Below are 14,508 nucleotides of genomic sequence, written 5' to 3'. Positions count from 1 at the left end.
ACATCATTACGGCAAGTTCAACACTTCTATGTCGCTCTTTGAAGTCTGAATTTGGACCTCATTCGCATTTTGTGCTGTCGCGGTTAAAATGGCGTTTGCAGCTCGGTGAACCCACTTTGAACTGATTCATTACAATCAATCGAATTTGGAGACGAACGCTGTTGTGTTACAATTGTGTTGTTCAAGCCAAATTCACACCAACCCCCTCCTTTTTTTTTCAAAATTGCTTACACGATGTTCATCTTGTTTGTGCCGATGGCTGTAATTTAATCTTATTTGTTTCTACTTATTTAACGACCAGAGATGATGGATGTTTGATCAAATCAAAAATAAGTCTTGTTTTTATTTCATAGAATTGATTCCCGGGCCTGAACAGCTCTGAAGATTAATTCTTTTTTTTTTTTTTTTTTAAACAAATGGTTTGTTGTAATAAAACCTAAACATTAGCCCCCGCTGGGGGACCCTAATTTCCCTACCAATATATAGTAAGTATACAGTGCTGAAAGTAATGGTCTACATATATCTGACACAAACGACACAGTGCTTACAATATATCCTCAATTTTCATTTCAAAACAAATAATAGGCATTCTGACAAATATTGCCAATAAAGCATGTAACTTCTTGGCCAATCCGCCTGAAATTAGAATATAGGCCTACAGAATAAATAAGAAAAAGTTGCGCTTATAGGCAATTCAAAAAGTGCCATCTTTCATTTTTACACAGTATACAGTATATGGACGTACAGTTTATGGGCCTAAGTAGTGTCCATAATTATCAATTTCAGAATTCAACGTTGGTACATTAGTCAAAAAGGGAACTTGTGTCTAATTTGTCACAAAAAAAATAAAAAAAAATGGGGGTAGGGGGTGTAAAACATTAAACGGAGAAAATGGAAGTGCGCTTTTTTTTTCTTTTTCTTTTTCTTTTTTTTTTTTTTTTACAAGATTGATTAAACATGAACAATAGTGTGAAACGATAGTCATCCGCTCTGCAGGACTAAGTACCAAACAACAGCAGGGTTTCCTTCGCCCGCTCTTTGCCCCGCTGGTCGACGATGGTGGCATGATAAAGTTCATATTATCATATATTATTATTAGGTGGCGGCTTCGTAAATTGGCCTGTCTCCGTGTCTCTGTGAAACAGGGCAGGGAAGTAGTCCGGTCTACTTGAGCGCTCTTCGAGGCCGGGACGTGACCTCGCGTCTCTCAGTGGTCATTTGTTCTCTTATCAGTTCATTCAGCTGCATGGCTCAAGTCTGCGAGACACCGTCCATGTGGTCTGCAGATTGTCCACGATCACATCACGCAAGGTTTGATGTCCTGGTAGGCGACCTGTTGGTGGTGGTAGTACGAGCTGCTGCTCGGTGAGTGCATGGCCGAGGACGTCATGGCGTTGAACGAGAACACGAACTCCTTTCGGTCGCACATGCTGGGGGACTGGGAATGGTACCGAGGAATACCTGCAGAGAGACAATGTTAAAAAAGGTCGATTAAAAAAAAAAAAAAAGACTGTCTCAAATGAAACTAACTCTGTTTGAACTTTGGAAGGTTTTTAGGTGAATGTTGGCCAGTCTATGTTTGTGGTTTAAAATGTAATAAATAAAAAAAACAACAAAACATATTGCTTTAAAAATGTTTTGATAAATTTACAAAATTGGGAAAAGGCCATCGGGCTTAACTGCTAATTGTGAGATAACTGGCTTCAGTTTTAGAGAACTACTCCTAATAAAAACGACATTCCTTTTTCCTTTTTTTTTTCCCCCCAGGGGGCCTTTGACACTTTCCTTGAAAATTTGCTTTTTATTTCAAGATAAAGTTTGATGTGTGAAGCTCAGATTTCGACTTGCAGTCCGTCTTAATAACTTGAAAGCGTGGTGTGTTTTCCTCATAGAGCCGAAGTCCATTAAGCGAGCGCGATTACGGCTGTCAGAAGGAGAGGCGGGCTCGCAGGGCTAATTGACAGTGGCCCTCTTGCACGCCAGTCCCGGAGGACTGAGAGCCTCGGGGCAAGGCAGGCTGGACCAAACCGCGCTTGTTTTTCTTGCCAAGACATTGGCATGACTCTAAACTGTCCCGGCAGACTCTCCTTTTCCTCTCGTACCTCCTTTTTTTACAAGGAAAATATAACCGAGCGAGTTTGAAGCCCTCTTGGTATCTGGGTTTTATGTGGACTACTTTGTTATATTCAATTCGTAGCAAAAACCGCGACAGACCTAAATTTCTGTGGGAAAAAAAAAAAAAAAGCGTTTCTTTTGGTTTCGTAATTTTGTCTTAATGACCTTAATTTAAGCCCTTCCGTTATAGAGACACGCCTGCGTTGTTTGACTGTAAAATAAATGCAGTTTCTGCCACAGTTCACTATTTGGGTCCACATTTGGCACAAATGTTTCACAACATGTTAACAAAATATGATCTAAACTCTATCCTAATAATCACACCCCCGACACGCGAATGAAATGTCCCCATTGTGTTTACTCCTCTTATTTTTCAGTCACACATTTTCCTCTTTATAAAATTGTGCCGCACTTTTAGCGAACATTTATACAGTTTTTGTGAGTTTAGAAATGAAACATTACCTTGTAAATCGGCGGTGCTGTGCCCGTTCTGGTGCAGGTAGGGCTGCTCTAATGAATGCGTGGGCAAGCTGGGCTGCAGGGGGTTCGCCCCCGGATTACAAGGTGACAGTGGCTGCTGCTTAATGTAGGAAGCCCCGTTATTCAGTGAGGCTGAAGGGGCCGGAGCCCACGCCGAGGCTGAGCTCGAGTACACGGGATGAGGCTCCATGACTCCCCCGCTGGTGAGCAGAGGGGAGGCGGAATTGTCGTGGTGGGGATAATCACTCCCGGTGGATCCTGTACAACTTCCCATGTAGGAATGTCCACTGTTTGTCGACAAATGTGACATGGAGTGCCCGGACAGACCCATCCCGTCCATGTTACCTGCTAAATGTCCATTCATCATCCCAATCCCACTTTCCAGAGACAAACTGTTGGGCGGGCAGGACAGGCCCCCGCCGCTCCCCTGGAAGTTGTAAGACTCGGGGATGTGGTTGAATCCCAGGCCGTTCATCATGCTGTACATGGGCTTCAGCGCCTGGCACTTGCGCCTAAAACCCCTGGGTCTCCTTCTGAATGATCCTTCCTCGAACATAAACTCACTTGCCGGGTCGATAGTCCAGTAGTGGCCCTTCCCTGGTCGACCGAGGCCTTTGGGCAGCTTGATGAAGCACTCGTTCAGGGACAAGTTGTGACGCACGGAGTTCTTCCATCCTTGATACGAGCCCCTGAAAAACGGGAAGCGGCTTTGCAGGAATTGGTAAATTTCGCTGAGCGTCAAGCGCTTGGTTGGGGAGCTCTGAATAGCCATCACTATTAAGGCTATGTATGAATAGGGAGGCTTCTCTGGTCGTCGGATCCCCGCGTTTGTCTTTTTGGTTTTCGTAGTGGAGGAAGCGGTTTCCATCACCACCGTCTGTCCGTGCGGCTTCTCCGGAGCTGACATCGGGCTGCTCTGGGCAGGAGTCTGCGCTGGCGGCTGCTGGACCTCTGCCGTCATTAGTCTGGCTAGATTTTAATCTTCGAGGTGACAAACAAAAAAACTCTCCACCGATGAACGCGACAAAGTTTGACACTACTTCGCTGACATAAAGAGCGAAAAAAAAAGGAAAAAAGAACAGTAGAGACAAGTCAAAGGCGCGACTGTCTTCTTACTCTGACTTCTCTGTTTTGTTCCTGTCCTGCTGCAGCGTGAAGCCGGACCGCTGTGTGCGCAACACGCCAAATGGTGCAAGGAGTAGAACAGGAGCCTCTTTCCACTTCGGTTGGTGTGTTGTCGTGCGTCCGAGGAGCTCACTTTTTACTTATCTGTTGCCATCGGGCAATGGAAGCTGTCTTGGTCATCCTAATGTTGAGGCCCGCCCAGTTCCCCTCCTACTCCAGTGGTGGGCTGTGAGCATGCACATCTGCGTGCGCTGACTTTTCTGCGATTCTTTTTTTTTTTTTTTTTCCTTTTCTTTTCTTGCACAGAAACCCTGAACTGCTACATCCCATATAGTGCCCGTTATAAACTGCAGTCTATGCGTGATTCTATTCCACAGAGTACAAATAACATCGCAGGGGCATCAACTCGCACTCAAACTAGCCTGAAAAGTTTTCAGCGACAAATTTGGATTGCCTCGTTTTCCAGCGGGGCTTTGCTTTATTTAGATTCTTATTTATTTCTCCTTCATAAAGCGGCGGTTCAAGCAGTGCCTCCTCATTTCAGGCGACAGCGCCAGTGCATCTCTGAAGCTACTGCGAGTGTGCCATGTCACGAATTCCTTGCAATATTTTAGAAAGCAATTTTCAGTGCATGAAAAGCATTTCTAGCAGAGAACATGCCCCTCGCATTGAAAAACCAACCTCCTGATTTCTGTAAAAGATAGACAGGAACACGGGCAGGATGTTTATACAGCAAAATGTAAACATTTTCCCTGGCCTTCTTTAAATGAAAGAAATCAAGCAAAAGCTCCGTTAGATCGGCTAATACTCAAATTGATGCGTTTCCTCGCAATGTCCTCTGTGCGTGTTGGACTTTTTTCTTTTTCTTCTTTTTTTGTGTTTGTTTCTTAACAAATGAATATTGTTTGTATAATGCAGTCATAATATTTACGCAGGGACGCGGGAGGAGTGAGGCGGAGGCGAAGCCGAGCTGTGAGCACAGAAACTCGGACGGGGACTTGAGATCGACGCACAGGCATTTAACCATCGATTGATCCGGGATTTGAGGTAATGTGGATTTAACGAATTCGGTTACGGTGTCAATAACAGAACTTGTGGTCGCTGTAAGTCGCTGCCTCCAGGGGGGAAGCTGCGATGTTCACGTTGTTTTTTGGGGACATTAAAAAATTGCACTGAATGGGTTACAAACCAGACGAGCTTGAGCGCCAGTTTATCTGTTTGTGTCTCCGACGTCGAAAAGCTTTATTTTAGCCCCATCTACTCGTCTGCAGCTGTGAGCGAGAGCTGCTGGAAGGCGATCAGTCCATAGCCTAAAACTGTTGACAGTAAGTTGCTTATTGTTCCCTGGAGAGCTCAAAAGCTGCAGCCTGCAGCCTTTTGGCTATCCGTGCGTCTGGATAAAGGAGCGCGTGCCCCCAATTTACCTGAGTTGCTGCAATGGGATACTTTTGATGCCTGTTGGGTTCGACAAGGTAAAAAGTGAAAGAAAAAGCTCATTTTAGTCATTGCTCCAAACAATAGAAGGCTTCTTTATGGCCTTAAAGATATTAGAAAATATTTATGTTGACATGTTATCAGCGATTTGAAAGAAGAAATCAGGCATCACGTGGTTTATTGATGTTTCAGTTGATCAAACAATGTGGATTCTCATTGCCACAGTGGAAATGTGAAAGCAATTCACTGTTGAATTTTCTGTGTCACCTTAAAAGTAATGGGCGTTCCACGGTTAGTTTTTGCTGCCGTGAATCAGATTTAAAGCCCCCGATAAATGAAAGCACGCATTGTTTTAACCGGTTCCTGGTCGGTCACTCTCTCAGAGTGAGAGCCACATATTTATCAGTGAAGCGGACCACCCAGCGCGCACCAGAGGCAGGCGCGCTCCCGTCCTTTCTCTTCCCACTGCATTTAATTACCACTGATGACTTCATTCCACTAAGGCCTTTGCCTCTCACGCTCAGTCACCTCATGTAATATTACTCCCTACGACTTGTCTAAAGGCCTCAATATCTCTATCTTTGCTCTTGGAAATCCAACCAAAGCCAGCGTCTGAAATGTAAAAATGTTTACGCAAGCCGTCAGCGGTGGATGGAAATGCGCTGCTCTCTGCCGCGTTCCACTATAACCAAACACAGTCGATCATTTTAATCACCCAACATCACTTTTGAATTTCAAATATTCCATACGGGTAACACAGGAACCGGTTGACAACATAACGGGCTGCATCGACAAAACGTGCGTTAAGTCCCGGTATAGAGCCACGTTTAAAAATCCTCTACACGTGAACGAGAATGCCAAAAGGAGAAGTCTGCCATGAGAGCTTCGGTGGCAGATGATGTTCATCAGCTGAGACTTGAGACCCGAGGCCAGAGCTTCCCTCTTGCTCCATCGCAGACGAAGTCATGCACTTTTCCATGACGTCCCATCGTGAAATATTTGACAGCGCTGCATCCTCAGGAATGCTCGGGCCACTTAGGTGGAGGTACACCACAGAGTGCGTGGTCCCGACAGGCTTTCCGGACCGTCTCTTATGTAATTTAATGCTCAGACACCAATTTAGGTCCCTCGTGTTGATGAGATAGCTAATAAACTGTACATTTAAGTGTTTTCTTAATGGCTACCTTTTTTTTCCCCTAATCTTTTTCCTCATAATCTGGAGTCACAACTGACTCCAGTCTTTACTGTGTCACTTCCATGCATGTTAAGCAAGCTAAAGCTAATCATTTGCACAATAAAATCATATGTGTGATGGACCGATGGACCGAATACTTCTGAACAGCATAATGATACATGGCGCCACATCACCTGTGTTTGTCACGACTTCATGACCGTTACTATTCTTGGAGGTTCAGAGGGAACACACCTGGCAACAGCCCATCCAATCACAGACGCAACAGCAATGTCATTTGATTTGGACTCATCGCACACTTGGCTCAGTTCTGCGTGACCGCGCATTTTAAGAGTTAAAGCTACTAAATGCCTCTTTCACCGAGCATCGTGTCTGAGCGATAGTTTTCAGAAGTTTTCCTTCTGGGTGGTGAAAGAGGGCGGCGGAGGGTCACCGGGAGGCTGCGGAGACTTTGTTTAGAGGACAGTGCTGCAGAGAAATCCATCAGGCCGTTAAGTTCGTCCGATCTGAACCTGATTCAAGTGTTGAGGCAAAAATGTTTTATGGACCCGAAGGTATGAATAATTAAATATTTTTAGAAGGTTGGAGAAAAATTAGATGATAAATTCTTATAAAAAAAAAAGAATTAGAAAAAATACACATTTGGGAGAGAAAAAAAAGTATGGTAGCCTAAGTTAATACTATGTCAAATGAATAAAATCATTTAAAGACAAAAGGTTGAACACAAACATTACAAATGTTCTGTATCGGTCTACACATGGTTTGGAGTCTGGACAGAGCAGATGAGTTTTGTTTTCTTTTTTTTTTTAAATCGCACAGATTCAACACTGTTGTCATTCAATGAGTAGTTGTTTGCTTTTTTAAAATCCAGTTTTCCTCCATAAACTAAAGGCTTATGGAGGTTTAAGGAGGCAAAGGCGTAAACGTAACCGAGATAAATATACAAGTGGCAGGTTTGTTTTTGCGCTGACCTCGAGATTGACGAAAGTTTCACTAAATGCGCGCGCAGTTTTATCTTGTCTCTGCGTGCATTTTCAAAAAAAGAAAAGAAAAAGGAAAGAAAATACATTCTTATAATTACACACGTAGCAGCTCATCTCAGAACCCCCCCACCAAATAAGTTTCAGTTGCACTAACTGGTTTTCTGGCTCTTCACCTCCTCACGTCGCCAGCAGTTCACTCAGCATTGTCACTTTAATTGAAAACAGTGTAATGTCGAGGTGGGTACCCCCTCATCACTTTCCCTACGCCGTAGGTGGCCGTGTATATTTTCGTTAAAGTGCTGTTTATGTGATCGAGAAGGGACAGGATTGCTAGCAGACCGCCGTCTGAATCCGCTGCAACAAAAGTGCGCTCTGTGACTTTTTTTTTTTTTACATTTCCAGACGAGCTATCTGCCTTGGATCTTGCTGAGCGTGAAGACGCACAGAGAAAATAGATCCACAAAACACAACTCCTCATATAATTTCTCAGTGAACGGTTGTTAGTATTGTATTGTCTCTAGATAGTCCACCTTGATAGCCATGCTTAGTATGGGAATGTGGGGCCTTATACTGGAAAAAAAAGAAAATCTGCACAATTTGCACTGCTGAAGGGTCCTTGAGCATCACAGTAACCCAAAGCCTGCAATGTTTGTTTCACAGGGTGGTTTGATTTTCAGCCTGTGTGTAATTTTGCAGCTAGTGCAGTCGAACTGTAAGGAGGGTATTGGCCTCATTTTAAGCAAGTGCTGTTATTATTAGTTGCAATCTACTGGTTTAAAAACGTACCAAACTCTGGGCATATTATAATTATCCATAATGGCTTTTTGTTTTATTACCCAACCAGATCCAGTCAGATATAACACCCTAAGGCGACTTGATTACAACTTAGAAATGACATGCATTTCATATTTTCACACCTTCCACCATATGGTCATTTTTAATAGGCACTAAACCTTTTAACATCGCAATAGCAACGATCGACTCATTCGTGTTCTGAGTAACTGGCTGCAGTTTCAGTCATTTCTCATCAGACTCCTGGTGTCACATCCCACTGACAAACACCGTCATGTCCACCTCCGCTTGCACACCTGCGTGGCTGCCATGGTCAGTTACAATCGTGGGAGTGGACAATGAAGAGTTGTAGGAGAGGGTTTTCATATTAAACATCATTAATTCACTTTTGCACTTTAGATTTATTTGTTGATCAAACCGATCGAACGCATCATTAGAAAAGTGATCGAGCTGTGATCCGGTTTTCCATTTGACGGTCATAACGAGGACCATAAAGAATTTCACACTTAGTACTGTTCTATACACAGATAAATAACTTATCACACCAAAATCTAAGAGTCATTTGTATAAACAACACTTCACAGGCCTCCGGGAAATAAACTCCTGCGTGTTTTGTGTGCCATATTGTCAAAAATAGATCAGCCCGTTCCACACATAAAATTCCCACTTTCTTATTTCTGGATTCTGTCGTTTGTCACACGTTGAAGCGTTTCCGTCAGACAATGCTAAAAGAATGAGAGCATATGTAAAATTTTTGCTGGTTTATTTTGCGATCATGGGCAGAAGGCTACCACATAATTTGACACGAAGGACGGCAGTGGGGAGGACTTGGCAGGTCCAGAGTCTTTTCAAATTCCTAACTGTCCAAATGTGGTTAGCACTTGCAGGGAAAATGTTTTATAATCATAAATACCTTATCAGAGCAAATAGGAAACCCTATTTTCTCTGAATGATATGAATGCAGCCAACTGTAGGTTACACTGCACATGTTTGTCTTGTACCATTTATATTTAAACATTTTCTAATATTTTGTGACCTGCAGGTTAGAAACTTGTTCTCATTTTGGTGAAAAACGGGACAAAAGAGGTGGAAAGATAAGAGAAAAAAAAAGAAACAAAATCAATAGGAATATGGACACATTGCACTTCCAGACTAAAGCATGAAGAAGCAAACAAACAAACAAAAATGATTGTGCATTCAGAATATATATTTTTGAAATGTCTGCTGGACAGCGTGTCATTTAATGTTGCCCAATTTGTTCTTAACAAGTTCTATAGTTGAATTAAATAAATCACATTTATGATCATTTTAAACTTCAATAGAATTGATGCCAGTTGATATTTCTTTTTGGCAAATTAGTTTTTTAATTGCCTACATTATGAAATATGAATTAAAATGCAATGCCAACCTTCCTTAGAGATGGTTGCAATATATACTTTCACTAACTCCCAATTGTTGCTATAGATGTTGCTGCTGCCACTGGGATTAGGCCATTTCTGGCATCATTTGGAGGTTTCCCTTTGTTCCATGTTTGTGTGTGATTGTCACATCTGTCTGTGTGAAGTTTGCAGATAAGCCATCGACTGGATGTTTTAGTTTTAAAGGAGAAACAATGTTAAATTTCTAACATTTTTTCTTTTATAATTAAAAAAGGCTTTATTTAAATGTTCAACATCTGAGCACCCACAGTGCCAGCTTAAGCTTACTCGGTGGTCATTTTGAGCTCATTACTCTCAATTTGTACTGAAGATTTTATTGAATCAAAATGATTGTGGTATTTCTTTGACAATTCAGATTTATTTTGCTCAAGTGAATGCCGGCATATTTCACACATCTCTACATAAAAAAAACAACAATGTGCATTGCTTGGTACTCCCTTTTAAGGCTGAACAAACACAGTTGCTTGCTTTCTTGGTTCTTTGCAGCTTTACCGCTCTTCCCTTTTTGCTTTGGCCTCTTCAGTAAGACTCGGTCTCACACAGTGAGTGGGAGCCTGTTTGGTGCTCCACCCTGCAGTCCTGCACACCTCCCAGGACTGGTCCTGTCTAATGTAGAAAGAGACATCAACAATGAGAGCTGAAGCAGAAACCACAGTGGAGAATACAAAAGAGACAGGGAGGGCAGATGCAGGCCACAACTGGCTCTGCTGCAGGTTAGTTCCTTTGATATTGCCTTGATGGCAATTTGATGGGTGCACATGGGGCAACATGGGTTTATACGTACATGTTTACATAATATCTATGGTGTTTACGTACGGCCCACCAACCCTTTTTTTCTTTGCTCTGAAGGGGGATTTTCCTGTGGCATGCTGCTTCGGAAAAAGCAATTAAGAATTCCCAAACAGTACACCACAATGGGAGATATCATTTGTGCAATGTGTGTTCCATGTTCCTTGCAGTTTTTGTCTGGAACGAGTTGACTATTTTTAATCTGCACACAACCAAATCCACCTACAGACAAACCTCAAATTGAATGAAGGGGAGGGGGATGAGTGGGCATGGTAATTGCCTATTGTGGAGCTCAAAGTCCTCTGTTCTGCCATGAACATGTCGGTAGTTCACAACTTGATACCGAATGCTCTAGCCGATGTGAAATTAGGGCATATCTTCATTGTCTGTGGGAACCCATAGCCAGGCAGCGGTTGGAATCAGTCAGGAATGCTTTGGGATGGTAACTGGATTCAGTTGTAATGCCCAACTCTCCACAGTGGAACACTAGGGTGGGAAAAAAGCCCAGAGCATTTCCTGAGTGTGGGGGGGTCCCAGCGAAGCATCACACACATGGCATCATGTGACAGAGACTCTGCCAGGTTAGGCCATGATCCCAAGTAAGGAGAGGAGTGGAGAAGAGAAGAGAACAGCTGTGTGGGAGGTGGGGTGGGGTGGGGGCAGTGGGCAGTGCCAGGGAAGGAAACCAGAGGACAAAAATGAGATATTGGAGCTGTAACCTGTGAAGGAGAGAGTGATCAAGGTTGCAAATAGAGGAGGAAATAAAAAATAGTTGTGAAACATAGCTAAAGTCTGTTTATTTTCCTCACAAAAATAGATTTAATCTCTCATTTATTTTCAGCATACTGATGTCTCAAAGTGAGGCTGTTCACAAAACACAGAATATATGTAATATTTTTTTCAGTATAATCCAATAACCCGTGTAAGCGTGTAAATAACTGGAAACATCTAATGTACATGTAGGATTTAATGAGAGAATGTCAGAATTTCACTGAGCATCTTTGCATAATTTTCCTTATGAATTGGAGCATTTATTCAGAGGAACTCCAGACAAAAATAAAGCATTCTTTCAAAAAATATCGGGCCATAAAAAAACACTTCAGACCATCACTATCTCATTTACTGTCAAACAGCTGAGGTGTAGTGGATCAGATTTAGGAACCTGCACAGCGTTTGTCTAGCACGATCATGCACTGCTTAGCAAATGTTTAAAAATAGTTTCAGTGTCAGAATGTCAAACTCAAAACTATCTGCACATTTATGTTATCAGCCTGCTTGTTTAATTTTTAGTACAACAGAGTAGGGGAAGAAGTTTCTGTTCACGGTAAAAGAAAATTGCACTTAAATAAATTGATAATAATAAGAATAATGATGATTCTAAGAATAATTCAAGCCAAATCAGTACAAGAAGCCCTCCTTTTTTTGTATTATTTCTAAAATGATTTATTGATGTTTAACCGAAGTGGATGCAGAGAGAGTGCCGCTGATTGCAGAAGTGTGCGTATGCGTGGGATAGATGTCTGTGTGTTTTGATCTGACCGAGTTATGGCTCTGAGAGGAAAGGGCTGTGACATTTGTGGCAGTTTGTGTCCATTCAAAACACGAGTTGTCTCTGTTCATGTCTGCATGGTTCCATCTGTTAAGGGACCTCCAGACTTGGTTGCAGTAAACTGCACTTTAATGTCATGTCAACAAAGCATATTTGCAAAAGTGACTTTTTTGTAGCTTAATACCTTTCTCTTTTCATTTTCATTGTTTGCAGTGGTGCCATTAGCAGGAATTAGACTGACAGGTTATCATCTGTGTGTCTCTTTTTCTCTGCAGATGTACATCTGTATATCACTGGCTAGTTTTATGTGCCTGTAAAGGCTGTATGGCTGCATGTGCAAAAAGGAGAATACCGTTGACCAAATATTTGCATATGTGCCTGTGGACGGGACCTGCTCCCTCCTGCTGACCTAAATGTTAACGGTGTTGGGAGAAATGTTACCCTATAGTTCTCTATAGGGCTTTTTATTTCCACCTGCTACTGGCCTCTTTCCGTTGGTGTGCTCCACAACAATGGCAATGAGAAAGCTGCAGAGTGTAAAATGATTGATGTTGGACTCTATTTGGCCCGTCTTCAGATGGGGGCCTGAAAGGAAGTGGCTATCCCTCGCTTCCACTCTAACCACCCTGCAATAACGCTGGGCTTAAGAGTGCTGATCACAACTTTCTTAGACATCCCATTTTAACAAAGTGCCAATCGGCCCAAAAGACAAAGATGGCAGGCACTTATAAACAATGTTTTCTTGACTAATAAATCAATTAGCCACCAGAGGGAACAGAATGATGTTAATTTACGGCGTACAATCAAACTCAAATTTTTCCTCTCCATCTTGTCTCCAACCATCATTGCTCTTTTTCTTGTCCTGTCAGGCACGGAAGAGACGCAGACTCATCTCAACTGCATTCTTTCCATTTTGCTGAAGAGCTGCATGGTAGAGAAGGTAATCTATCACCTACATTGCCGGTCCTTCTCTCTGCCTGTTTCTAACTGTGTTTCTCTTTCTCCTTCCTCCAGGCAGGAGTGGGCAGGCGTGTGGCTTTGGCCACAGGAAGCTGTGAATTCTTTGGAGAATGGAAGATGTCTCATGGAGAGACGTGCTGGCCCCCCACCCGCCCACAAACCACCCCAAAATGACCCCTGACCCTTTCATGTGTTTATATCAGACCGTGGAAGTGAGAAATAGTGATGAGTCACTCTGGCTGTGTGTTTACACTCCGGAGTCACGCAAGGAAGGAAATCAGCCATGGTCTGCTAAAAGTGGCGAGGTGAGAGAGAGAATAGCTGCTGTGATTTACCTCTCGGAGCCAGAATTTATTTCACGTCATCTTTGCTGAGAAAACCTTTGACCAACAAAGGACAGCAGCATGAGAAGCACAGAGGACTGTAGTCGAAGAAAAAGACAACAGCAAGGGCCAAAACATGTAGTCGGCGCAGATAGATGTGTGTTTGCATACCTGCCGTTACCATAGTAATTATATCAGACATTAAAACCGAAGGATAACTGATGTATCAACTGAATGCCAGATCATTCTTATTGTATTTTGTTATATACACACTTGAACAATCGCTAACAGTTGCTTTCTAAAGCCGTCGCAAACATCATGTCTCCACACATTCCAAATTTATTTTGGAGAAACTAGCTTCAGTTTGATGGCTGCCCCTTTCATTGTCTAATTTTTCTGCAGTTTTCAGAATTAGTTGACACATTTACACACAACAGCAGCCCATGTTTTGTTTAAGTAATGAATAGAAGAGGTTTAGCCCTGACGTATTTCACGTTGAGTAGTATTTTTTGTCATTACTGAATTCTTGAAATAAAAAATAAAAATGCAGAAAAGTCATCACAAATTTTAGGAGTCTTAGTTTTATTCATTATCCAGTTGTTAACAGCAGCGATTCATCTTTATCAATATCCAAAATCCAGTCTATAATGTGAACTTAATCTGACATCCAACAAATTCAACTCGAGTTACTATCATTTTTAGATTAGATTAGATTCAACTTTATTGTAATAATGTCTTACAGAAAAAATAATTTTTTTCATTATTGAATGACTGCAGCGGTATGCGATCAGTCTCATGTGATGGACAAATGAGGTATTTTAGATTTGGATTGATGACAAAAAGCAAACATGTTGCTCTACACACAGCTCTGAAACTGGCTTCATTTTGCTTTAAAGACAAGAGTTTATTTATTTAGTTTATTTATGACAGTAGCATGTGATTGTTTCCTTTAGGAGGGTGAAATATTAAAAGAGAATCTGCTCGTGGTGTTATGAAATGTTTTTTTTCAAGTATGTATCATGCATAAAAGCACACTTGATACGTAAAGTGTTATGCTTTGAAGGACTTTAGGTCAGTGTCCTGTGAGGTGTGTGTTGACTGCGGTTTCCACCACTCTTTCAAACATTGTGTCATTGTTGTCCTCCACACTGAGTGACTTTAGATTTCAAATTGCACAACTGTTGTTTTTCAGACATGGCTGAAGTTACAGCATTTGTACTCAGTAAAACGAAGTGACAATTTATTTGTTTCCATCGCTGCACTGGTGCTAGTAGCCTCATTGCTGACTTAAGCGAGTATCCTTTTACACACACCCATACACACCACC

At 42.1% G+C, this 14,508-nt stretch overlaps 1 protein-coding gene and 1 long non-coding RNA gene across 2 annotated transcripts; one reads left to right on the top strand and one right to left on the bottom strand.

The window, feature by feature from the left end:
- Nucleotides 1-389: 389 nt before the first annotated feature.
- Nucleotides 390-3,916, bottom strand: foxf1 (forkhead box F1). Its single transcript, XM_072380450.1, has 2 exons — nt 2,578-3,916; nt 390-1,461 (listed from the first exon to the last, which is right to left on the bottom strand). The coding sequence occupies exons 1-2, from the start codon at nt 3,554-3,556 to the stop codon at nt 1,298-1,300; spliced, it is 1,143 nt and encodes a 380-aa protein (XP_072236551.1). The 5' UTR covers nt 3,557-3,916; the 3' UTR covers nt 390-1,297.
- A 465-nt stretch (nt 3,917-4,381) lies between these two features.
- On the top strand, nt 4,382-13,842 carry LOC140302415 (uncharacterized). The gene is made up of 3 exons (XR_011914965.1): nt 4,382-4,767; nt 10,084-10,273; nt 12,768-13,842. It is a non-coding gene; the product is annotated as an uncharacterized lncRNA (long non-coding RNA).
- Nucleotides 13,843-14,508: the final 666 nt, after the last annotated feature.

The sequence above is a fragment of the Leuresthes tenuis genome, unplaced genomic scaffold, assembly GCF_036924035.1.
Source record: "Leuresthes tenuis unplaced genomic scaffold, fLeuTen1.0.hap1 SCAF_2, whole genome shotgun sequence".
NCBI lineage: Eukaryota > Metazoa > Chordata > Actinopteri > Atheriniformes > Atherinopsidae > Leuresthes > Leuresthes tenuis.
Note: the sequence above shows the minus strand (reverse complement) of the source record. Positions and strands in the feature narration are given on the sequence as shown.

What these genes read in the sequence shown, in the direction of transcription:
- foxf1 (XM_072380450.1), bottom strand. Translation starts at nt 3,556, where the DNA reads ATGACGGCAGAGGTCCAGCAGCCGCCAGCGCAGACTCCTGCCCAGAGC. An exon ending in CAGCACCGCCGATTTACAAG is followed by an intron (nt 1,462 to 2,577) that starts GTAATGTTTCAT and finishes GTCTCTCTGCAG; the next exon opens with GTATTCCTCGGTACCATTCC.